The sequence below is a fragment of the Acanthopagrus latus genome, chromosome 18 (genome assembly GCF_904848185.1).
Source record: "Acanthopagrus latus isolate v.2019 chromosome 18, fAcaLat1.1, whole genome shotgun sequence".
In the NCBI taxonomy this organism is placed as follows: domain Eukaryota; kingdom Metazoa; phylum Chordata; class Actinopteri; order Spariformes; family Sparidae; genus Acanthopagrus; species Acanthopagrus latus.
The window spans coordinates 14,266,569-14,291,295 of NC_051056.1; the positions used below are offsets into that span (position 1 = coordinate 14,266,569).

Consider the following 24,727-nt stretch of genomic DNA (forward strand, 5'->3'; position numbering starts at 1 on the left):
AAACACATTTCATGTGGAGTTATTAAAATTTTATTCACTCTTGAAGACACACACAGATCGCATGATGGAATAGTAAACTAATTTCAAACCACACTGATTAATTGCAGGCCCTAACCTAGAAACAATTTTTGTCAGTTGTAAAGCAAACTCTTTATGGATTTACCTTTATACATTTCTATACAGAGCAGCAACCATTGGGAAAACCAAGTCTTAAACATTCAGTACGCAGGAAAAAATAGAAGAGAGGGGAGAAATTGATATTGATACTGATATTACACCTCATGAACTAAACAGTTTATAAAACTAAATAAATCAACAAAAAGAGACACAAGTATTAAACCTAGAGAAAGGCACCTCTGGCATGAAATAGTGTTGCAAAATTGGGTTTTATCCTTTAGTGTGTATTTACAGGTTTCAGACCTCATTAATGAGAATAAAGAAAATCAACACCACTTATTAATATTATCTCATCTCAGTATCAACAGCTATTTACCATCTCAGTGACTATGAAAATATTCTTTCATCATCATACGCATACAAGCAACACAGACTGTACAGATTTTATATATATATATATATATATATATATATATATATATATATATATATATATATATATATATATATATATATATATATATATATATATATATATTTTACAGGCTATCTACATTTAATAATAAAATAAAATATTATGAAGATTGTGAGAAAGCAGCATTGGCATTTGGCATGTTTCTGTGATTCCCTTATGCAATATAGGTCTTGATCTTCTGTGTTATGGATGCACAGCAGATTGGACACTTATGGAGTGATAGTGAACACTCCTTACAAGACACCAGATGACCACACGGAATGAAGACCATGCAAATATCTCTGTCCATACATATTTTGCACTGCCTCTCCCTCTGCAGCTTCCGTAGTTTCTCCATTGGGTCCTCCTCTAGAGGAAAAAGTCATAAAAACATCAACGTGTGTTAGCTCACATTCAAATCACAGCTGCCCAAGCTCTGTTTTGTGTAATCAACATTGGTGTGTGTTTATGCCATGCGCCTGGTTCAGTGTACAGGAGGAACGGTACCTTCTTCCGGTGATTCAGCTGCATCACTCCTTGGTGTGTTGTTAAGACAATCCTCCATAAGTGCTTCCAGGCTGGAGTAGCCGGAGCCCGTCCTACTGATTTTCTCCAGGGTGGTCCTTTCTACCACACTGGGATCCAGACCCATCTCTATGGCCTTCTGAGCCATGGCAGACCGCAGCACCTCTGTGCACAAAGAGAAAACATTAGTGTACACAAACAAATTTTAAAATTATTGTTAAATGCTCAAAAAGGGGTAGTCAAATGTAAAAAATATAAATGTTTACCATTTCTATCTCCTGAAAATCCATTCTGATGACTTGCAGCCTGGGAAGAAACATGGTCATGGTTACTTTCAGAATAACCCAAATAAAATAAATAAAATTTAAAAAAAGCCCTAGCAACCAAATGGATTTTTGACATTTTCCAATGATTGACTTTTCTGAATCAAGACGTAATTTTACAACATAGAATTACATTTTCTACCTCAACCCCCATTCAATTGTCGGTCTGGTTGGACATTGAGCATTTTCTGCAAACCATTCACATGAAATAAGATCTAGCGCAATCTGACTGTTCTGAGTTAAGCTTTAGTGGCAGGTGATTCCAAAAATGCAGCATATGTTGTAAAGTTTATAGCAAACAGTTCGGTAATAAGTATTATACTTCATTTCATCATCTGTCCAACTGAATGCTAAAATTCTGTATGTACATCAGTTTGGTTAACACCAGGTCCAACCAAGTCCACTTTTTACAGTACATGCCCATATGTAGACAAAGCTATTTGTTGCTATAATTGGTTCTCCTGCCTACAAACAGATCTGCTCCTAAAGTGATTTCAATGTTAGAGATGAGGGATAAAATCAGCTTCAGTGCTGCAATGGACAGTGTTTGCTTAAGGATAGTAGCACAAAGAGGGAATTTTGTGCTGAAATCATATTGGGAGGTATCTGCAGTGCTTGATTTGTTTAGACTGATGAAGCCTCATAAAAGCTTTGGTTGAACTTAAGTCATTTAAACAAACAATGAGGACAAAAGCCACTTTACAATAATGTTTTAAAATTACAAATGGTCGGACAGACTGGCTGGCAGATATAAATCAGACTGAACATGTGTACATGCACAGAAGGAACCAGGCCATGCAGAGAAATTGGATAGATATTTTCTAGTCTGGTACATTGAGATTTTCCTTTCTGTGCGTATGTGTCCAAATACTCACCTGTAAAAAATGAGTTGATTGAAATATTTCCTACACAACAAAGTACCACTTTGAGTGACAAGGTTTCCTTTAATCCAAACACACTGCTGTCACAGCAACAATTTTTCTATCCTGGGGCGCACATGTGCAACACATGGTTATAAAATCGTCAGGAAATCAAGTATTCACTGGGTTTTACTACACTGTTATTTTGATTAAAGAAATCTGGTTTCTAGTTTACATGAGGTTTATAAAATCAGATTTCAAAGTCAACAACAACAACTCAGACACTTAAGTGCACGTAAAAATAGTGAGTGCTTACTGCTCTGTTTCGACGAGGTTCTTGTAGCTGGATGTTGTTGACAAATTCTTGTCCTTTTTCTGACAACAGGAAGCTGCATCTGATTTAAAAAAACAAAAAACAAAAAACAAACAAAGCATATAATTGTATTAAAACAAAAAACAAATGGTATATGAATGGCATAAGGGACAGAACACACTGAGGTTGTTATTACCCAGGGTAGTGTTTGGCATGTTCTTCCCAAGGGTCTTCCTCGGGCTGCCAGCCTTTCAAACCTCCACCACAGCGGAAACACAACACCATGTCTCCAGTCCCTGTGAGGACACACACAATTTAATCTCGCACAAATATTGCCTTAATTTTTAAATGTTGCTTGTGCTTTCTGTAGTCCCATCAGCACTCTACCTTTGCTGTAGAAGCCAGCTCTGGCAAGCCTCTCTGGGTCTATAGGGTGCTGCATGCCTGCAAAGCTACCAAGCCTCTCCTCAAATCTCCCCATTGAGACACGAGTGCTTGAATTTTGACTGGGGCTGTACTCCTCCTCCATACCCCCCTGGAATGGGATGTTTCCCACATCGTGCCCGAGGATGAAGAAGCAGTGGGGATAATGTTTGTTGTGTTCTCCCCATGCGGTGTCCCCTGCTTCCCAGTTGCCCAACATGCCACCACAGCAGAAACACTTCACCCGGTCGCACTCCATTATGTAGTAGAGGCCGGCCTGGGCCAAAGCTCGGGGACTCACAGGAGCACTAGAGGGCCAGGAGGAGAAGGTCTTAAGCCTGGCCTCCTCACTCCTCATGTGAGGGACCACTGGGTAAGTGGACTCATCAACAACCTCTCCTGTTCTCAAACGATATTGCATGTCCTCTACTTCCTCATTGTAGGTTGAGCCGTTAGTCAGTGTAGTATCATAAAGCGGGTTACAACCGGTGCGGTGGGTGCAGCTGAGAAATCTGCATGTTGGGGACACCTGCAAAAGCAAGAAAGTATGATTTTTCAATTAAGAAAAGAATGAAAACAATAAATGTCATCATGTGTGTTTTCCCATTTCCATTATGATTACCTCCTTATGCCTCTCTGCAGGTGTGTCTCCCCTGCACCAGTTTTCCACCGTCTTCTGGCAGCTGAAACAGCGGACCTGATCAGCATGGCCAGTAAAGTAGAAGCCGGCCCTGGCCAATCTTTCTGGGGACACCTGCTGGGCCAGGCTGGAGCCACGGAATGAGTCCAGGCGACTGTTCATCAGGGAAAAATCCTCAGAGTGATCTGTCTCCAAATCATCGTCTTGTCTGAGATCACACATGATAGAGCCAGGCAGGAAACTGCTGAGTGGACTAAGTTGAGGGACAGAATGCCTGCAAATAAAAGAGAAAGAAAACTAAAATTACCACTTTGCTGTTGTACAGATCCATGCGTAACTCAAGTTGAATTTTACATCGATCTCTATCCAGAAAACCATGATATATGTTGTAAAGACTTTGAAGGAAATACTACCTGGCTAAATGGACAGTATCACTGTACTGATATGTACAATTCTAGTGAATTCTAGTGAACGACCATAAGAGTATTGTTGCAGAACATAGTGATCTCACAGTGAAGTTGACCTCATGGATATAAAATTATATTACTAAATCATTTTATCCTGACAGGCGTGTGTGTAACTTTGTCAAAGTCTTGAGTTATCGATGTGTTTTGTGAGGTCAAATTGGCCTTTGACCACAAAAATCCCTAAGTCCAAGATGATATTAGTTCCAAATTTGAAGAACTTCCCTCACGGCATTGTTGAGATATAGCATTCACATGAATGGACAGACAGACTGAGAAACAACCTGAAAATATAATGCCTATAACCACAGAATAAAAATATGCCGGCGGTATTAGATGTGTTTACGCTGAGAAGCACATTTTCTAAAGACAGTCAAATAATATCATAGAAATCACTTTTTGGTACAATGATGTGCGTCTAACTTCAGAAAAAAGTGAACAACCTATTTGGAGGCCAGCAATACGATGTATGTCAATTCAGAAAGCTGCGCAGCACATTAAATGGTTGCTGTGCCTTTAAGAGGAGCAGCCAGACTGTATTCACATGGAGTTATTGGATATTCCATGTGAGGGATGGGCACTGGAGAGGCAGGATTACACAGGGCACTGCTAAACACTGGTATTGTAAAGGGTGCCGCCTAGGAACAGACACTAGGCCATAAGACAATAACAATTTCTCATAAAGGATGGTACAGAATAATAAGCCATACACTGACTGATAAGATATGTCTCATATGATAAGTAGGATGTACAACTAGAGAGAACAGCTGTATAGAGGTGTGGAATTACATTTTAGGAAGTAAAGGTACACAGTGTCTATGTTGCAACACGTCATGAGAACAGCATGCCACACACCCACTCATATTTTCCCAGAGGGTGGAACTATCATGTTCATAGTTTCACCACGGGGAGGTTTTTTTTTCTTTATATGAGACTTCATGTTTACATTTTTTAACTGCATATTGTACTGAATGTATGACATAAACAGAGTCAATCCCAGCATAGATGCAGCAAAGGAAATGAGTGCTGTTTCCCCAACAACTGTCAATTGGAGGCTACAACACAAGTAAAAAATAAACTTAAAAAATAAACTTTATTCAACTTAAGTTTTGACTTAAGTATCACATATTAATATAAAAGACGTGTTGTCGCTACATCAAGTTAGCGTTGGTTGCGTAACTTTTAATCAACTGCTATCTCTAAAGAAGTATGTTTACTTTATTGAGCGGAGCAGCTTGTGATCTTTGAACTGCGTTGCGTGTCGACATTCATTCAAGAAACAATCACCAGATCGAGGGCAAAGTTCAGGCATAAAGTTGCGTTATAAACAGTCACAGATGCTAAGATTTCATGACATTTTTAAAGACTCTCGCTGCATCTGATGGTACTGCAATCAAGCGTACATCATACGTCAAACCATGTGAGAGCAAGTCATGCCTCAAGACATCAACACACCATCACGTATACCATAAGTAAGATTGGATGACTTATCCTGCAAACTCCAGAAAGATCATGAACGTTTGAGTTAAACAATGGCGACACAATGGCCCCATAGTTCAGGGCAGGCAAACATCGATCGTATAAAAACTGGCTGCTGCTCACGTTTGACAACGACACCGCGCTAACCAGACACACACACACACGTACACTGCATTAGCTTACTGGTCAGACGAATTAAGCAAAATGAGCTACAAGTACACTCGTCAGTAAGACAGAGAAACAGTTGGTTTGAACTTTAAGCGGTGCTCTTGAAACTGTAATGTTAGGTAAACGTTAGTTAACAGATGTAATATAACGCTAGCTACAAACATTAGCTAGCTAACTTAAGTTAGCTTAGCTCATCTACCTAACGTTAGAGAGGTCGAAAAGTTATTTCATGAACTATCGTTGCAAAACAATAATTAACGTCTAGTACCTTACAGCCAGCTCGTCGGTCTCAAATTTCAGACAGTCTCTGGTGTGAACACCGCCTACAGCGGAGTCCAATAATTGAAGAGGACTGTTTTATTTGACGCGACCTCAGTTTGAGGAAGTGAAAGCAATCAGTGTTGCGCGCACCCTCTCCTGCGCATCCCAGGTGACCACTCGTGTGACGTCAGGAACCTTCGGAAGAAATCTGCGGGAACTAGCTGGGGGTTTGCCAAGGAAACCCCAAAGTTAACCATAACACACTATGTTGGCGTTAGCTGTCAATGTTGGGGAGCAGTATACATCACCTAATCTACGCTCAGTCCCTACAGAACAACAAACCACAGAAGTCTGTCAGAATGAAGCCTTTGCCAATTTAGGCAGAAGAGACCATCTCAATGAATTAAATAAATAAAAAATATTCTCTATTCTCTCAGATGGGATGGTTGATGTTTCCTATGTCAAAAGGGTACTGTTTGTTGTTGCCAAGAAGCAATTTTACAGCTTTGTGACTTGATGGGAACCACAGATAAAGAATCAGAAATGTGTAATTGCATATCTTGAGAAAAATGGGTTAAAAATTGAAAACATCAGCTGCCGTCTGCTTCTATTCAGCCCTGTGTTTAAAAAGACACACTGTCCACTGTGGAAAGATACTCACAAAACCCCACATACAGAACTTGGAACAGAGCTACTGGGTCAGGCTATGAATAAAACAACAAATACAGACTAAACATTGTCCAGTGTGTGGAGAGAAACCATCGCTTTAATCACTGAAGGTAGCAACAGGTCAAAAGCTAGACAGCAAACAACACTTTCTGGATCCAATTCTTGTATGGACAATGAATAAATCATCTCAAACATACTTTATTAACTGGCTGTACGCTGATCTTTATTAAGTCATTTTAGCATTTTCATTCAAACTTCATAGAAAAGAGGCTGCAGTGTATGATAGACTGAGCATAGTGCAGAGTGTTTTTAGTCAGACATCTAAGGTCTGAGCAGTTTCACTGTCCCATCTGAGGAACAGGATGCAGTACAGTCCAACATTTCTCCCTGCCACCGTCTTATCTTCCACCTGCAACACATCTGAATGTGTCACACCATGCCGCTCAGGAAGAACTGACTAGAATGAGAATTCTCATTATGTAACTTATTAATAGTTCTCAACTCAAATGTATCAACCCTCTACAATCCGTTGGAGTAAGTTGCTCAGGCCACCTTTGGCTAACTGGAGGGGGGTCTTCTCTTCCTTGTTCTCAATGTAGATGCTGGCCCCATGTTCCACCAGCAACTTGGCTGCCTCTACACGCTCCTCGTCACATGCCAGGTGGCTGGTGGGGAAAAGAAATGCAGGCAGAAAAAGGCAAGTGAAAAAACAGGTTTTCAATTCAGGTGAACTGACCTTTTAAAAAGGTTTGTGTCTGTGTTTAGTGTACTATATGTTTGTGTCACTTTTACTTATTTACACATACAGCGCTGTGTTGCCCTGTGAGTCCTGGATGTTGGTTGATGCACTCTGTTTGAGAAGCAGCTGGATGAGCCGGTAGTTTCCCTTGGCAGATGCTCTGTGGAGGGGAGTGGATTCCAACTTGTCGGTGGCATTGGGGTCCGCTCCATTTTCCAACAACATCACGGCAATCTGTAAAGAGGGAAGGGCGGGTTCCTCACACATCATCGACAAGTAATTCACTTTCAATCCAGTCACTTCCCTACTATGGAAAATACATGTTTTCAGATCCTGTCCTGCTGGTTTCAGAGAGGAAGACAATTTATACATGTAATTCCATGTAATGTTGCTAAAATTAGCATACAATAAATACAACTGGGCTAGGTATATTAAACTAAACATCTAGTTAGTTCTTAATGTTGGTATGTGATTTCATGTATGCCAGAACTACCTCCCTGACAAGTGATTATATATCAAATACACAAATACTTTTACTTTCATGATTGTTTAAACGGTTCTCACACCACCATAAGAAAGTCATTATGTAATAATTTCAGTCTGGCGATGGAGGGATTGTATTCTGTTTAGCTTTTTAACTTACAGCATATCACACACCAAATGAATGGGAGGGGATCAAGTAGCCTTATCAGTTCTGAACCAAAAGCTACTTTATCAGGAACTATCCATTGACACCTATGGTACAACAGTATAAAGTGATGTTGTTCTCAAATATGAACTGCACTGTCCAACTAAATTATTAAAACTACATCTTGAAAATTATTATATCATACAGTGTACTGTACATGTACATACCAGGGCCATAACCAGCCATCACTTTCATAAACGATACATATGACAATTATTTTCTGGATGGAAAGTTTGGCTGTTACATCATCAGAATACAGTACCTAAGAAGAATACACCACCACCACCAACACCAAAATGTTTGGAGTTGTTTTTACAAATACATACATCTAAATATTGGAAATAGAAAATGATTGTAAATAAAATATATTTTTGTCAGCATGTATGGAATTATGTGTGTGGCATTGTACATATAAAAACTGTCAAACCTTACCTCATATCGGTCTTTAGAGGCTGCATAGTGCAGAGGGGTGCATCCATTTTGATTGACTGAATTCAGCTGAGCTCCTTTAGATATTAGAGCCCTCACTATGTCTTCTCTGCCAGCTGACGCTGCAATGTGAAGAGGGGTCCACGAAGCCTGGGAAGTTACACATCATTTGTAATTATTCCTATATAACAAAAACAAGGTAAACTGAATTAATTTGCCATCAGAAATAGCCCCACTATGTCTAGTTGTAACTGCAAATATTTAATTTCAGTTCCCTGGTTGCAAGGGGTGAAAGAGTCTCAGAAAGGTATTAATGTATTAACTTCTCTGCCACAGATTTGCTTGCTTTTGTCGTTGTAGTATTACATTAGAAGATACACCTTTCTATTATTAAATATCACCCCATTCACCAGCTAGAGGATAAACATGCAGCATAACACCTCCTGTATAAAAGCCAGTAGACCTACATCATCTTGCAGATTCACTTCAACTCCCAGGTCAAGCAGAAACTCCACAATGTTGGTGTGGCCAGCAGAACAAGCCCAATGCAGAGCGGTTCTATGGTCCTAGAGTCACAGAGAGTCAGAGAGTCGAGGGTAAAAAAGGTGGAAATCATGACGACGCATTTTTCATTATGTTTAAAACGTGCTTTCTTACCTGGTCCGTTTTGCACGCAAGCGATTTATCTGTCAGGATGCACTGTTTTAATTTATCAAACTGCCCCGTGTAGGCAAAGTTACAGACCTCCACATTAGATACAGTGCCCTCCATTGTTAAATATACTTTAAATGCCAAACTGAAAGTATAGTAGCCTACTAAGAGTCGTGATGTCTGAGAAATGTGGGTATCAATACATTGGATTTGAGGAGCAATGACTCAGGAAATTATGAACTCTACTTCCGCATGTGCCGTTTGTTTTCTCTTCAAAATAAAATACATCTCCTAAAAATACGAGACTGAATTTACACGATCATTTATTAATCCATTAGTTATTATCCTATTTCAATCATGAAACAAACAACGAATGTGGAAAGTGATTCAATAGAATGAAACCAGGCAATATTTGTCCTTTACTGTATTTTACGGCATTATTTTGGCAGGCTGTCTTGGTTGCCCGGGGGAAGTACTTTCTATAGCAAAATGGCCGTGTTGGCTGCTAAATGAACTAGAAATAGAAAAGCAACTTAAATTGATGCTTATGAAGATTTTCCAGTGTCCTGTTGATAAAAGTGTTCATTAGCGTCCCAATTCAATTCATACTATGGCCACCACTCTCGTAAGTTTCAAACTTTCGCTTCAATTTCGATGAAACCAAGCAGCTAATGCTTCGCGTGCTAACTGCTAGCTATCATTACTTTCCAATGTGCGCCAAGCTAAACAGCCGTTGATAACCTGTACACCAGTTCCCTATCATTAATATGAATCGGCATTTAATAAATGATTGTCCCACTAGGATTTCCGGACGCATGTCGACCAGTCATGCAGGTATTCTGAAGAGTTTGTCAACATATATTATGACTGCATGGATAAGAAAAGGAGGGTGAGTGAAGGTCTTGTTTTGCTCTATGAAATAACTGCTACAGTTCTGTGTGATGATTTGTATGAGCACATTAAAGCGTGACCGATATATCGACATGGACAATAGTAACGTCAAATTCCAGGTTCACAGATATATCGGTGTGTAATTGCTAAAAGATGTGTGTGCGGTAACTCACCGCGTTTCATTTCTTAGTTTGCTCACTAGGGAGCAGTGAACACTTCGTTTTCAACTGTAACTTAAGAGTCCCATTCAACACTCATGGTATGAAATAAGGGATCCAAACCTAATCCTAACCTTGTATATTTCTGTGAGGCACTTTGAGATACTTTTTCTGTATGAAAAGCGCCATATAAATAAAGATTGATTTGATTTGATTTGATTTGAAAACGTTCTCAGTTGATATTGTTTTTTTCTTCTCAAAGATCAACAACAGTATTGGCCATGCTGTAGAGCACACTGCCATAGTCTGTTGATTGTCCATGCCATTGTTGCTTGCACTGTTCTCAACAATCATAATGTACTGGTTCCTGTGTCTCAGAACTTGACCCGACTCTACCTGGACAAGGCGACCCTGGTGTGGAATGGCAATGCTGTGTCAGGACAGGATGCTCTGGCCGAGTTTTTTGAGTCGCTGCCATCGAGCGAGTTCCAAGTTCACACACTGGACTGTCAGCCAGTTCATGGTTAGTGGGGCCATTTCAAAATTGGGAATGCTTGATGTGGATAATACGAATAAATACGTAGCTGATAACATCACATTTCTGTATTTTATAAAGAGGTTTATAAGCTGTACTTTATGCACATTTGAGGGTAAAAGAACACTTTATGATGTAGTGAGCTGAATGATGATTTAATATTTTGTAGCTCTAATAAGATTTGTTGTGCTAAATCTTATTTTCTCCTCTGGAAAAAAAATAAAAATGTCGACACAGGTGACAACAATTATGGCTCTCTATGATAAAGTCATAATATAAAGCTCACATAATCAGTGTGTGCATCCCTACTCAAAATGCATCCAAGTGCTATAGTTGATTTTCAGATGTGTCTCATAGAGTAAAATAAAGCAGGGCATTTCATGTCAAGCATATCAAATTAAATTGAGGTGTAAAAAAGTGAAGGCCCACTGATCCAGCATCAATATACCCTTTCTTTCACAGAACAAGCAACCCAAGGCCAGACCACACTGCTCGTGGTGACTGGAGGGACAGTAAAGTTCGAAGGGAACAAACAGCGCTTCTTCAACCAGAACTTTCTCTTGACAGCTCAGGCTACACCCAACAATGACCAGCCTGTTTGGAAGATTGCTAGTGACTGTTTCCGATTTCAAGACTGGAATAGCTAATGGGTTTCCTCATCTGCCCTCTAAAATGTATAAACACCCAACCGCCGAGATCTCGGAAAAATCTGAATGCGTTTTGTTAATTTCCATATTTTTTGTAATAAAAATCAAAATGTCATACACTTGAGTAAGAAAAGACTTTTACTCTCAAAATGTTGAACAAGGCATGTGCTCATAATGGAGTAATAAATACAAAGAGGATCACCAAACGACCAACTGTACAGTGACTGTCAATGTCTGCGTTCTTGAAGTTTTAATGATGAAAAGCCATCAACACGACAACACCTTGAAAAATACAAAGACACTCCTATAATATTAAAATGAACTTCAGATAATCCTATGATACCAAATTGTACATTAACCTGTTAACTGAGGTAAAATACGCACAGTATTACAGTATGCCAGTTCTGACTAGCTAATGCTAATAAGCATTTTAGTAGTAAGTTAGTAGTTTCGCATGCTTGCTCTTTAATAAATAAGGTGCCAACAAGAATTTTGACAGAAGCACATTGAACCCACCATTTGATAACTCCATATATTAAACATTTGCTTATCTTCCTGAGTCATTTATGTTTACACATTTTGGTCTTACTTTCTGAATAAATTGAAACAATAAACATATAAATAAAAAGTCAGAAAAAAATAAGTGGACAAGCAGACATGATCATGCCGTAACTTTTCTTTGCTCTTTTCCAAGAGTGATGTCAATGCATCGCAGGGTGGGGATCTTTAGCTTGAACACCTCAAGTAAACTTCACATGGCGGTTTAGCCATTTTTTGTAACAAAAGCGTAAACTATTTTTTGTTTTTATCTAGATGCCACTTCTGCTTCATTACACACAAGTACTGCAGACTGAAGGCACAGTAACATCAGTACTCCAACTTTACAAAAGAGCATAACAAGCCTCCGTGATGATTACAGTTGTTAATATTTCTCAAATGGAATTAACAACAAAGCATCAGCAACATATGGAGGACAGCAGTACTTTTTAAAGGCTACAAACTAAGCGCCAAAGGACTGAAGTGGATGGCAGTTGAGTGCTGTAATGGTTTCGGACCCTTACCGTGGAATAGGAGTTGCCTCTAGAGTGCATCTCTTTGACAATCAGAACTTCTACACACAAGAAAAGCAGCACACATGGATCAACAGCTACAACTATCTACAGCTTCAGCTTTTTTGTTCAAGAAATCTTCATTTGGACGCCTGTAGTTCACAAACAGCATCAAATTCTATTGGGTACCGGGAATATTATTTACAAATCAAAGCAGTGGTAGTGGTGATAATTTTGACTCTTGGGAGAAATTATTTGCCCCCATACATTCTCTCTATGTGGTGGATATAGTGGTTCTTCAGCTCTTTCCTCTTCAGCTTGAACGCATCTGTGACAAGACCTGTCTCGGGGGTCCACGGCTCTGGGCTCAAAACCACCTTCACCGGTATCTCAAATCGCTGGAGTTTAACTGTATGGATGAGGTAAAGAGGAAGAGACAAACAAAGGACAGTACAATTGATAATTTGTTCCTTTTCCACTGAAATATTAGTACATACAGGTCGACAAAGGACAGAAGCATGTGTAAAGGTTAAGATAATTAGTATAGCCTTATCACAACATCATGAAAACAAATGATCAACTCTTACTGCTTGAAGCGACCTCCTTGATCTCCCTCAGAACCTCTCTTTCCATGTCGGGGTGAGTGCAGAGCTCCTCCCATGTTGCCACGATGCCTCTCTGTTTGGCCAGTTCTGTCAGCTTTTTCTGGTTGGGTACCACAAAGCTGATCACATAGTTCTGTTCACTGCAATGATCAACATTAGAAACAAGGTTGGCCAAAAGTCTAAGAAAGGGTGAAAAGCTACTAGAAGAATTATGTGTGGGCCCACTGTCAATACACTGAAAATAGGGATGTGTAGGGATGTCAGGTTTTTTTTTTAACCCCAATTCAAGTCATTTAATATTTAGTATCTGCCGATACCGAGTCCCGATCCGATACTTAGTCTTAACTAATTTTCCTGGATAATACAGCTGCATTAAGAAAAAAAAGTACCTGCATCCAAGCTGTTTCTTAATAGGTTTTAACATTAAACTTAATATGTTCTAACTTGAAAGTGAAATCAGTGTAATGTAATGATAGGGCATACCGGGGATTCAATAACTCCAGATGAGCTGGTTATCCAGAGCAATGTGTCGCTGTGTCAAGGATATTTCCCTTTCCTTTTGAGGGTATCCGTGAGTTTGTTGCTTTTGTGTCTTTGCCTGTATTGCTTGAGTGAACTTGTATTCTTTGAGTGTTTGTTTTTTCTATGTGCCGTATCAAATGTGTATCAAATGTGTTACCCTCTCGCGAAACCGTCGTATTGCAGATGTTACATGTTGCCGTTGGACTGCTTTTGCTTTCCATTTTAAGTTAATTCCACACTGCAGACATTTTATCCACAGGTTTGGTAGAGTTACGTTACATGCGCGTCTGCCACAAATTGTGCTCTGATGAAAAAATAAAAAACTCGGCCTTGGGTCCACGTTCAAAATTGCAGATTCCCAATCAGTGAAAAAATGCCAATATCGGCCGTGATCCAGATCCTGCAGATCGGATCGGAACATCCCTAATTGAAAGCAAATGCGACCACGTCTTCAGTGGATTCAACATATTCTTAGCCCTGGGCTAAAATTATGTAGTGTGAAAAGCCCTCAGAAAGGTTGTAGCTTGCACCAGAGTGCATACCTACATGAAAGAGTGGCTTCATATGACTGACAAGACTGTCATTAATAAGACATAAATGGATATGTTTCATGGTGTCTTTCCTTAAGTCCTAATTCTTCTTCCCAATCGTCTAATTAAACAGCTTATAACATTCTGGGATATGGTTGCCATTTTAGGTTTTCAGTAACATTAAATACCTTGTACAGTAGTCCACATGTATTCCTACCCTTGGACGCATAAGAAATGTGACTTCACATTTCTTCTAATTTTGAAAAGGTGCAATATGTATGAATTGGCAGCATTTCATCTGAGTAATGGCGCACCAGGAGGTTATTGCTGTTTACATCACTCACACAGGAATGTTGCTAGCTGCTAGGCATGCTAACTTCAGTAGACATCTTTGTCACGTCAAAGCTGTTCTTTCTTCATTCTGTTGATAATTTTACTAAAAAAAAAAAAAAAAAGTTTTAGGATGACTAACTCACCTGTTTGCATATGCGCAGATGTTGTCTATGAGTGCGCAGTTTTTCAGAGCAGACTCGACCTTACCGAGAGACACATACTCTCCGGCCTGCAGTTTCACCAGGTCCTTCTTGCGGTCTGAAGGATAATATAAAAATGTGCTCACAACACAGTGCTATGCTACTGAGTTAAAACAGTTTGTGTGTCAGAAGACACAGCCACACTGACATCAGAACGACACTGTGAAATTAAGTATGAATAGAGTGCCTTTATAAACAGATACCAATGGAAGTATAGTGATATTGCTTTAGGAACAAATATACACACCCACTATTTGTAGACAGCCATCTGGGTATATCTCTCCTACATCTCCGGTGCAGAACCATCTCTGCCCATTTTCATCAGCAAAGAAGTCCTGATTGTTGCTGTCATTCCTGTAGTAACCCATGGTGACATTTGGGCCACCAATCAGGATCTCCCCTCTTGGATTTGGCTTGTCTTTGCTAGTGTAGCCACCTGAAAAAATTGAAGAAGAATGAAGAAGCTCAACACACCTAAGTAACTACCCTGTAATTAAGACTCGAAATACCACTTTTAGTTACATACCAATCCTTTTCATTTTGCATTGTGAGGAGCATGTTTTATTGTCATACCTTCAACCCAGTCCCTGAGTCTGATCTCACAGCACAGAAGAGGAGCTCCGACGCGGCCGGTGCTGATGTCTGCAACTACACAATGAGAAAATGATCTTAATAACATAACTAAATTAAAATGTCAAGCTAAACCTAATTTCAAGCTTCACACCCTATTCCTAGACGTCACTTTAAATATCTTCTTACCCTCTGTGATGGTGCCTGCTCCACAGGTTTCAGTGAGGCCATAGCCCTGGCCCACTGGACAACAGAAGCACACGTTCATAAATCTCTGAGTGGCTGCAGACAGGGGGGCCCCTCCAGACAACATCATCCTCACCCGTCCACCTAACAGCTTCTTGACTTTCCTGAACAACAGGCTACAAAGAAAGATTGCTGTGTGTGAGATCTGAAATTGTTACACAAGCACATTTATCTGGGGTCTGAAGGAGACATGGTGGCTTCTTACGCATTGCAGAGTGGTGCATCATAGCCTCTCCTGATCTGCTCCAGTTTATAATTGTAGCCCAGTGTAAACAGCTTCTTCTGAATGAAACTCATTTCCTGCACTTTGCTCATCACGTTTTTGTTGATGCGGTCCATAATTTCCTTTTAAAGGAGAAAACATTCATTGAAAGGATTAATTCATACAACTGATGATTAGTAGGTTAAAAAAAGATTGCATGGAAGAGTGGGCAAACACAGAGAGGATGAAGACCAGAGAGAAGGAGATTGAGAGTGCCCAGGAACAAGAACTTTGTTGATTTTTTTAAAACCAGCTTTGTATAACTACAGTTCTGGTAGTATGCACACAAAAACCTGCCAAAAACATGTCATATGGCAGCTGTAAGGCTGTTCTATCAAATTCAGATTCTTGGACAGAGAGTGTAGTCAGATCTTGAATGAGGGGACGTCTCACTAAACTTCAACTGAACTGACTAAACTAGACAGTGCTGATGACTATACACAAGGATTCTGTTACTTCACTGCCTATTTCTCACTTAAAATGTTTTCAAAAACATATTTCAGCAGATGTTTTAGCTGCAACGGAACTGGAAGTCACCGTCATGTTTGTTTTTGTACTGGGAAAACAAAACTGTGGAACACTGCTGTACTGATCCAATATGAACCACAATCCTGTCCATTGTGTATTTTTCTCCACAAATGTGTTCAGGAACATATTTTAATGTTCCGCTTAGATGTAATAAAATATTTTTTTCTGTTTCAATACCAACTCCAAGCCAAAATCAAGTACTGCCCAACTGACAATATGTCAGCCATTGGCAGGAGCGATTAATGATCAAAGCCAGCCAACCTTGAAGAAAACTGGGACCACCATCTTATGCCCAAAAAGTAAATTTCAGCTAATGTAGGCCCGTATGTCTAATCTCATCAGTTCTTTTTCATTAGTAAATAATAGATTAAAAAAAATACATTATTTGAAAAAAAAAAAAAAAAAGATTATATGCAGAACAGGATAGGCATTTATTTATACATCAAATATAACTACAAGTTACTGTTAGAGTAGCAACAGTATTGTTTAGACTATATACTCTCACGTGAAAAAAAATCTGATGTAAGGTGAATTAATATTTTTCTTTACACAATACAACTTGGATGAAGAACACAGAAAGCAGTCAATATGAGTGGGCTAAGTATGTCGGAGCCTTCAATCATTCCTTCTGTCCTCCTCCCTCTGCAGAGGTGATTCACTGCCTGCAGGCATCTGACTGCTGCTGGAGGGAGGAGGGGCTGCAGCAGCAGTTAACAATCATTTTACAAAATTTTAAGATTTGGGGCACAGAATGCTCACCATAGTATGTAGACTCCATACATATAGCCTTTTGTTTTGTCTTGTTTGTAACATGGACTGAGCTGGCACCTTGTGCAGACGGAGCAGATTGAAATGTTGCCTTTCTACATGTTTATGCTCAATGCACCAGTGTTTTGATGTGTGCTTTACTCACAAAAGTTTTATGGCACTTGACATAGACAGGGCTGGGAGAGCAGAGGAGTCTGTCAGAGATGACAGCCCACAAAACATTAAAAATGCGCGTCGGAGCTTATTAAAACAGTGCTCACTTAAGTGTCTTTAATAATGAAGGGAGAATGAGCTGGATAAAAGTCATGGTCAAGAGTGTTGCTATCGATTTGTGGATCCTAGCAAGTCTCTTAAAATGACATTATGCATTTTATCAATCATCCCCACTTTGGTTGGCTACATGCTTCTTGGTGTATTGCTGCAGTACTGTTGCATAATTGGTCAATTCAATGGTAGCTTGACAAAACGTAGCAGCATACTCAAGAGATGACAAAATGCGTATGAGTTGGAAGGTTTTCACTGCATAGAAAGCCCATCTTAATGCAAGGGCCATCCTTCCAGCAGTGTAGTACTTTTCTTTTGCATGATAGACCTTGAAATATTATATTAAAGGATTAAAAGCAATTAGATAAAATTGCTTGTGGCAATTAAGTTAAATTCCCTCACAAATTAAAATTTAAGTTGACCTAACAACTTTTAAGGCCTTAAGACATTTCAAACACTCTTAAAAAGAACTGCAAATCCCCTGTGAGAGTAGTGATAGAAAAACATGAATCTTACTGGCACAGCTGCCATCAGGGTGGGTCTGAGCACAGAGCTGTCTCCTTTGCTTCCTTTCTTTATCTTAGTGGACTAAAGGGAACAAAACAAAAAGGAAAGACAGCACCAATGATTAAGCTAATAGCAAACATGTGGTCAAACAGCAACCACACCCAGGTATATTACAAAGACATATAGCATACACAATGACAGACCCAACATAACCCGCGGTTGGTGCTGGGTATTACCTGGTCTGACAGTGTCTGAGGGGATGAGTAGCCGATCCGACAGCCATATGTGACACAGGAGATTTCAGCTGTCATTTCCAGAACATGAGCCAGGGGCAGATAGGCAATGTAGGTGTCGTCAGGCCTGTCATCATACAGTGAGAGAAAGTAAAGGTTAGGGCCAGCAGCTACATTTTTCTGTTCCTCTTTCCAGTTTACACACCAAGACTATCATTGTGTGGTTTCTCAGTTTTTGATACAGACAGCATAGAGACATCCACCTCTAACTAGCTGATGTGTGTGTGTCTGGGTTATTCTAATCGCAGAAGCCTGTCCAAGCACACATTTATGTGGAAAATTCCAACGTTATCAATGTTGTTTTCATTGGACTAGACAAAGAACATTAAAGGAAAACATTCTCCAATGGGAGCTGTGAGGTTGGGGCAAGAATGGTAAAAGAAACCTTGCTGTGAATATTGTATTCTTCTAAATCTTATACAATGACCAACGCTGAAACTCACCCAAGTCCAGGAATGCGTTCACACTGGCCCGTCATTCCTGCAATAAGGTTACTGTGGACGATCATGACTCCTTTGGGTCTGCCTGTAGAGCCACTGGTGTACATCACCACAGCCAGATCAGACGGCTGTGGCTTAACAAGAGCCCTCCCCACTGCAAGACAAAACAAACAGTTATTGTCTTCCACTGTATGCGTGAGCACTTTCACCACTGAATATGACAAAGAAGCAATGCGAGTCAGAGAAATACACACTATTCTCAGGCAGCGCGCCCAGCTCTTGTACGGCCTGCATGCTGTGGATGGAGAGCCCTGCTGGGTAGCCTTCTGTGCTCACTTTCTTCTGGTCCACATAGATCACATGCTTTAGTTTCGGGATCTGTGGTAGCACATTCTGGACAGACAGAGAGGACAAATCCGTTATCACAATCACATGATATCCTTTTACAAATAAGGATTTCCAGCCACATATTCACTGACATAGTCTTTTTAATGGGCAGGAGTTTGGCTGACTTAATAATAGAAATCATCCACTATTGGAAGACCGACAAAAATGTTTAAAGAAATCAGGGAATCTATAAAGCCAATTGGAGGCCTTCTACAGAGGTGCAAACATTTTAAATCAAATCTATACATAGAACTCCCCATTTCTCACAGTTTTCCCCTGACCTTTCCCATAATGAGGATTATCTCTCTATATAGGAAGGTACACCAGCTGAAAAGCAACTACCGGTATACAGTAAGAACAAATAATGCATTTCTCAACAGAAACTGTGTTCATTAATTCATCCAGGCAGCTGCTGTCAAGACACTATATTTTTCAGGTTCTAATACCAACTATTATTGTCGGTGTAGTTTCAAATGATCATCTTATAATGATTTGTGCTACTCCGCCTCTCTGTCCGTATGAAACTTACAGATGCGGAGAAAAGGGAACAGTTTTGCTGCGGCTCGGATGCACTTTCAGAGGCAAGCCTGCGTTTGTGAATGGAAAAGCTGGAAATGCAGATCAGGGATGTGACAATCCGATGTTGTTCACATGAAGTAAAAGAGATATGACCCACACCTCAACCCACAAAGCAACATTACAGGAACAAAGAACAGTTATGTGGTAATTGGTAGCGTCTTTGGTAACTTATATGAGAAAAGAAATCTTTCAACTATATGTGGAAAAGCTTCATGGGGTCTTTCCTTCCCACTCTTCATTGCATTGCTGCAATTGTCCCTGGCAGCAGAGCCAGGTGGCTCCTGCAGGTATAGTGATGAATATGTGACATAATTCAGAGTAAAAAACTTGCTGGTCTTATGGTGATAATGTAATTATGTAATTTAGAGCAAAAAACCTAACTTTGTCACTTTCAAGGCAGGATGCATGATGGGTCAGGATCTCAACCACAACACATTATAACTGCATCCGTATGATTATAAACAGTCGTAGGATATGTATTTAGATTAACAAGTGGAAACACGTTGAAAGAAACCACAGAGAACTGCTATGTAACGTCATGCCTCTTTGTCTAAATTTACACATTGGTGTGGCTTGACTCCGCCACTGCTTGGTTCAGTATGAACAAACAAAAGGTGGACAAAAGGCAAGCCTTTGCTGGACCAATAATGCTCTTTGTGAAAAGAGCTACTGACTCACTTTCAGTTTTGTCTCAAGCAGTTCGACACTGGTAACTAGATGTGTAACTCCAGTCTCGTTAAGTCCAAATGCTATCGCCTCCTCTCCCAGTGTTGCGTAAAATGTCACCACTGTAATGAAAACAAAGCACAAAAATAGCAGTTAACGCACTGTTTACATTTTGTAACGTAACATCTTGTACTATACTGTATAATTTACTTACATGGAAAATTACGCTTGAAGCATGCCTGGGCAGTGATCATCCACTCTGCTCTGGTCTCACAGAAGATTGCAATACTGCTTTTGGGCTGCTGCCCCAGAGCTGCCAGTCCACTGCCAAACTTGGTGGTTATAGTGTCAAGGTCATTGTAGGACATCCATCTATACTCTCCCAGGATCAGCTAGTAGGAGAAACAGTCAGTTAAAAAATCAGACGATTTTTCCTCTAAACCATTGCTCACAAAAAAAAAATATAGCAACAAGAATCCTCACCTTTTTAAATACTTTACCGCTGGGTTGAACCTCATTCTCTTCGCTCAGTACATCACGGGTGCCGAGACACTGTCCATCTCCAAAGCGCTGCACCGCATGCTGGAATAACTTATCAAGCGTGTCTTTGCCTGGGAAGTCCTCCCTGGCGAGGGAATCGAAGTGGTCAACAGAGCGATACGGTCCCTCAGCACGGCCTGAAGTGGAGCGTGCCTTTATCCGATTGGACAGAGCTTTTCTTTCCCCTGCACCTGTGATATAGTACCAGGGCAGGAAGGACAAGACAGAGTACAGCCATACCAGAAGGTGGATTGGAAAGAGGAGAATAGATTGGAGGGCCGAGTCTGACTGGAGACCCATAGTGGAAAGAAAAGTGAGCAGCAGCTGAGGTCCAACTAGTTTTGAATGGTGCGTTGGTCCAAAAGATGTCCGAGTACAGTCCACTACTCCAAAAATGTCACACCTTGGAATAAAAAAGAAAATAACATCAGATAAAAATGTACACAGCACACGTGGAAAAATCTACGATGAATAAATGCAATTTACAGACAAAGACAAAAGACAAAGAAAAAAAACAGCCTGGACTCTGGACTGTTTTTCACCCCAGACATCAGTCAGATGTTAACAGCTGCCTGGAAGAGGAAGCTGGTTGCCTGGTGGCACACTTCCCATAAAATAAGAAATAAAAAACAGAACGCAGACAGTGGTTTATCAAAATAAGTTGGCTACTAACTACAAGCTATAACCCCTCACTATCTGAATGATGTTTAAACCAATCCTTTTATACCATCTGGCTGACTAAGGACTACACTCAAGTGCTCATGAGAGACTCACCTCCTTCACGCTCTGTACCAAACAGTTACTGTATGTCTATCTATCAGCTTTATATTGCTCAATCACATGGGAGGTATGAGCAACTGTCCGCCTTTCACCAATAAAAAGCAGGTTATCTGAGGGGTCATGGAAGAGGAAAATGTGCTAAGACATGGCCCCCTCCGACCAGTCTGGCCTCTGTCCAATGACCACAGCCCAGTGAGTTTTGTTGAAGAGGATCAGGCAGCGGACAACCAATGACAATACTCTTGAAGCTCACCCCATGCGGGTGGCCAGTGAAAGGCCACTGTAGGTCAAGCTCTGCTTGCTAGTAACCTCACAGTGGAAGGTGGATGTGATGGAGATGGAGATGATGGGGGACACTTGTGAAAATGTGAAGCTGTTGTGGCTAGTTGCTGTCATGTAAGACCTACTTTGATGTCACAAAATAGATAAAAGATACAACCTTAACAACAATATTAGATAGAAAAAGCAACTTCCTCTACAGGGGTATTAACAAAACCAAGAACCCTATCACCTATATTCCTAATCTATGATAAAACAGAAACATCAGCGATGTGGAAATGCACCCAAAAACGTCAGTGATTTACAAATTTAACAAATCCTCCCTATCCCCTCCTTACACATAGGAGTGTGATTCACATCCCGATGAATCATGTCTCGAATCTACGTCACACGCATCTGTTTTAAACATCTGGCTGTACTCCAGAAGGTAAATAAAGACTGTGAAGATGTTTGAAAGACGGAATTTTTGCCTTCAGGCACTGAAAGCAATTCAGTTCACTGTAACAGTAGCGAGCTGGCACGCATACTTGTGTGATAACAGCGTATAAAGTAACATGCGTGCACTTGTTCAGTCACTTATGTCTTTTGAATATGGGACTTGAATTAGCAGGCAAACTCAAATAACTTTATTTGCAGAGCATTACGGGAGACAAACGGGCCACTGCTGTGCCTGTGGCGAATGCAAATAATGTTGAGCACCATATTTATAGCATGGTGTCAATGAAAAAGCCTACTTGACGTTTCGCACTTGATAACTGCTCTTACATTGGGCCCAATTGTCCAAATTTCCTGTCATGCAGTTGTCACGTTTAACGGGTTATCTCTATGGCAACATAACGTGGCCATTTTGGGTCGATATTGCTATTTTAACCCGCGTTTTACGATTATATACCAAGCAGTACGCAAATTCAGTGGGACCAGGGAAGTCCGAGTGTTCAAGGACGCATTTAAAAAAAACACTTAAAAAGGTTATATTTTACAGAAACACATAACATACTTATTTATCAGAGATAACCATCAACGCAATAAGATGACGTATGAGCTACACGAGCCCCGGTACACGGCGGTTATTTCACAATAGCACAGGAAGCGGGATGGTAGCGCAAATGATGACAAAGCCGCCCCACGCTGCTGGTACAGCTCACTGAGCAACCGGCGGCAAGTCCATTAACGTTAGCGGCAAGGATGTAGCTAACACCAATTCAACATTGCCAACACGAATTAACCCGAAATCAAATCTACAAAAGGATAAAGGCTTTATAATGAGATTACCGTAACCGGTAGCCAAGCTAGAGGGTGATACCCTGCTTAACTGGCAAGCTTGAGGCGTTCTTACCGTCAGCAGTGTTGAAAACCCCGGCCGGTCGGTCGTGTGTGTATGGCTGTCTGTGAAATGACCGACAGTTACCTCTTCACAGACATAGAAAACCCGGAATTACTACGTCATCTGATTCCATATTTCTGGACCAATGAGCAGCCGGAGCACTCGGTTTTTTTCCTCTACGTCCGCCAGATGAGACGTTTGCATTTACAGGAAGTAAGCACCGTCTCTGCCCTCAGATGTTCCTGACGCTGGAGGGTGTGTGTGTATGCGTTCCTTCGAGTTTGTATTGGTTACATATATGTTTGGGAGCCATTTGTGTATTTTCTGTAAACATACTGATAAGTAAGGACATAAAAAAAACTGATGCAGAAAAAACAAACCCAAACCGCTATTTCCTTTTCCTTTAAAGCTACTTAGAGTTTGTTTTAGTAAGATATCTCATTTAAATGTTAAACCTCTTTCACCTTGACTTTAAATTCATATGTGTATGGCCAATGTATTAAGAAACTAAACCATAAACATCCCGGGTAGCCTAGACTATATACGTGTTTTGTTCATAAAATCTTTGGCCTTAAATATTCTGGCCGATGTTGCCATCGATGGTTGTGCAATAGGAGCAACTTCCGCTTAGGAAACTGGAAAAGAGCTGAAAGTGAGAGGTGAGATTACAAAGCATTTCTGATGTATCACTGTAATATGAATATAATACGAATGGCCCTAGATAAGCACTTTAGCAATTTTATAGCCGTTTTTCCACCAATGTTGTCTTTCTAATACATATTTTTAAGTGGAAAAAATAGTGAGAATACACATTTTAAGCGGAATTGATTCAAAAGGTGGAGTTGCCTTTCTCGTCATTTTGTTTCTGCTGTATAGAAACTGATATTGCTGAAAAAACAGGCTTAGAAAAGCTATCTTTTCAAATAATGGCTTTTCAAACTGCCACCAATTGCATGAGAATGTGTTCTTTTCTTTTAATTAAATGTATATATTCTGGTTTGAGTAGTATTTGAGTAGTAAGGTGGTCTTACTATGCATAGGTTGATCTAAAGTGAAACAAAACCACTGGATTATGTCGATATTCACATATTCAGTTAAGTTCATATATACTTATTTACTAAATGTCTTTACTATATCCATGAAAGCAGTTTCTCTGAACTGAATTTGAAGCTTTAAATGTTCTTGTCTCATGACATGAACTTTATTTATAGCCCCATGCATGTGTTTTGTAAAACCAAATAAGAAAAATATGTGGTTAATGTCTGTTAATAAGTTCCTGTTCTGTACAGTTGGCTAGGAGGAGCCTTATTTGAATTGATAAGAGCTTGTGTGTAGCCTCAGGACACAGTGTGTACCGGAAAAGCATGCAGCCTCTGTTCTCTAATGTTGACACTGATAACTTATTTATTTGACAAAACATGATACTGATTACATCTGAAGAAGAAAAAAAAAAGATATTATAATTGTATCCTCTCACACCTCTGTTACAGTCCTTCAATCTCTCTCATATAGTCCAATTTGTTCATAAATGAATTACAAAAAGTACATCCCACTGTACTGAGATGTCACATGCATAGACCTTTAAACACTGCCCCCCCCTGTAGTTCCATCGATGTCGCCC

General features: G+C 40.1%; 4 protein-coding genes across 6 annotated transcripts; 1 reads left to right on the forward strand and 3 right to left on the reverse strand.

Annotated features, from left to right (window-relative positions):
* Positions 1 to 14: 14 nt before the first annotated feature.
* Positions 15 to 6,192, reverse strand: LOC119007067 (X-linked inhibitor of apoptosis). Of its 3 annotated transcripts, none has more exons than XM_037076416.1 (9): positions 6,035 to 6,192; positions 3,638 to 3,929; positions 2,980 to 3,544; positions 2,789 to 2,888; positions 2,596 to 2,674; positions 1,363 to 1,402; positions 1,079 to 1,261; positions 656 to 940; positions 15 to 575 (listed from the first exon to the last, which is right to left on the reverse strand). In XM_037076416.1, the coding sequence occupies exons 2-8, from the start codon at positions 3,875 to 3,877 to the stop codon at positions 747 to 749; spliced, it is 1,401 nt and encodes a 466-aa protein (XP_036932311.1). In that variant the 5' UTR covers positions 3,878 to 3,929; positions 6,035 to 6,192; the 3' UTR covers positions 15 to 575; positions 656 to 746. The 3 variants fall into 3 exon arrangements, with proteins under 3 accessions (XP_036932311.1, XP_036932312.1, XP_036932313.1); XM_037076417.1 differs by having other exon boundaries at positions 15 to 563; positions 642 to 940; XM_037076418.1 differs by having other exon boundaries at positions 6,040 to 6,191.
* A 569-nt stretch (positions 6,193 to 6,761) lies between these two features.
* psmd10 (proteasome 26S subunit, non-ATPase 10) lies at positions 6,762 to 9,460 on the reverse strand. Its single transcript, XM_037076438.1, has 5 exons — positions 9,210 to 9,460; positions 9,020 to 9,118; positions 8,556 to 8,702; positions 7,503 to 7,669; positions 6,762 to 7,361 (listed from the first exon to the last, which is right to left on the reverse strand). Exons 1-5 carry the CDS (start codon positions 9,321 to 9,323, stop codon positions 7,208 to 7,210), a joined length of 681 nt encoding a protein of 226 aa, XP_036932333.1. The 5' UTR covers positions 9,324 to 9,460; the 3' UTR covers positions 6,762 to 7,207.
* Positions 9,461 to 9,663: 203 nt separating this feature from the next.
* nxt2 (nuclear transport factor 2-like export factor 2) lies at positions 9,664 to 11,553 on the forward strand. The gene is made up of 4 exons (XM_037076439.1): positions 9,664 to 9,828; positions 10,006 to 10,092; positions 10,631 to 10,775; positions 11,250 to 11,553. The coding sequence occupies exons 1-4, from the start codon at positions 9,814 to 9,816 to the stop codon at positions 11,432 to 11,434; spliced, it is 432 nt and encodes a 143-aa protein (XP_036932334.1). The 5' UTR covers positions 9,664 to 9,813; the 3' UTR covers positions 11,435 to 11,553.
* A 114-nt stretch (positions 11,554 to 11,667) lies between these two features.
* Positions 11,668 to 23,275, reverse strand: acsl4a (acyl-CoA synthetase long chain family member 4a). The gene is made up of 15 exons (XM_037076437.1): positions 23,119 to 23,275; positions 20,667 to 21,126; positions 20,398 to 20,575; positions 20,196 to 20,305; positions 18,806 to 18,944; positions 18,555 to 18,705; positions 18,055 to 18,178; positions 17,828 to 17,899; positions 15,695 to 15,834; positions 15,433 to 15,605; positions 15,247 to 15,321; positions 14,921 to 15,109; positions 14,617 to 14,731; positions 13,071 to 13,228; positions 11,668 to 12,892 (listed from the first exon to the last, which is right to left on the reverse strand). Exons 2-15 carry the CDS (start codon positions 21,021 to 21,023, stop codon positions 12,735 to 12,737), a joined length of 2,139 nt encoding a protein of 712 aa, XP_036932332.1. The 5' UTR covers positions 21,024 to 21,126; positions 23,119 to 23,275; the 3' UTR covers positions 11,668 to 12,734.
* Positions 23,276 to 24,727: the final 1,452 nt, after the last annotated feature.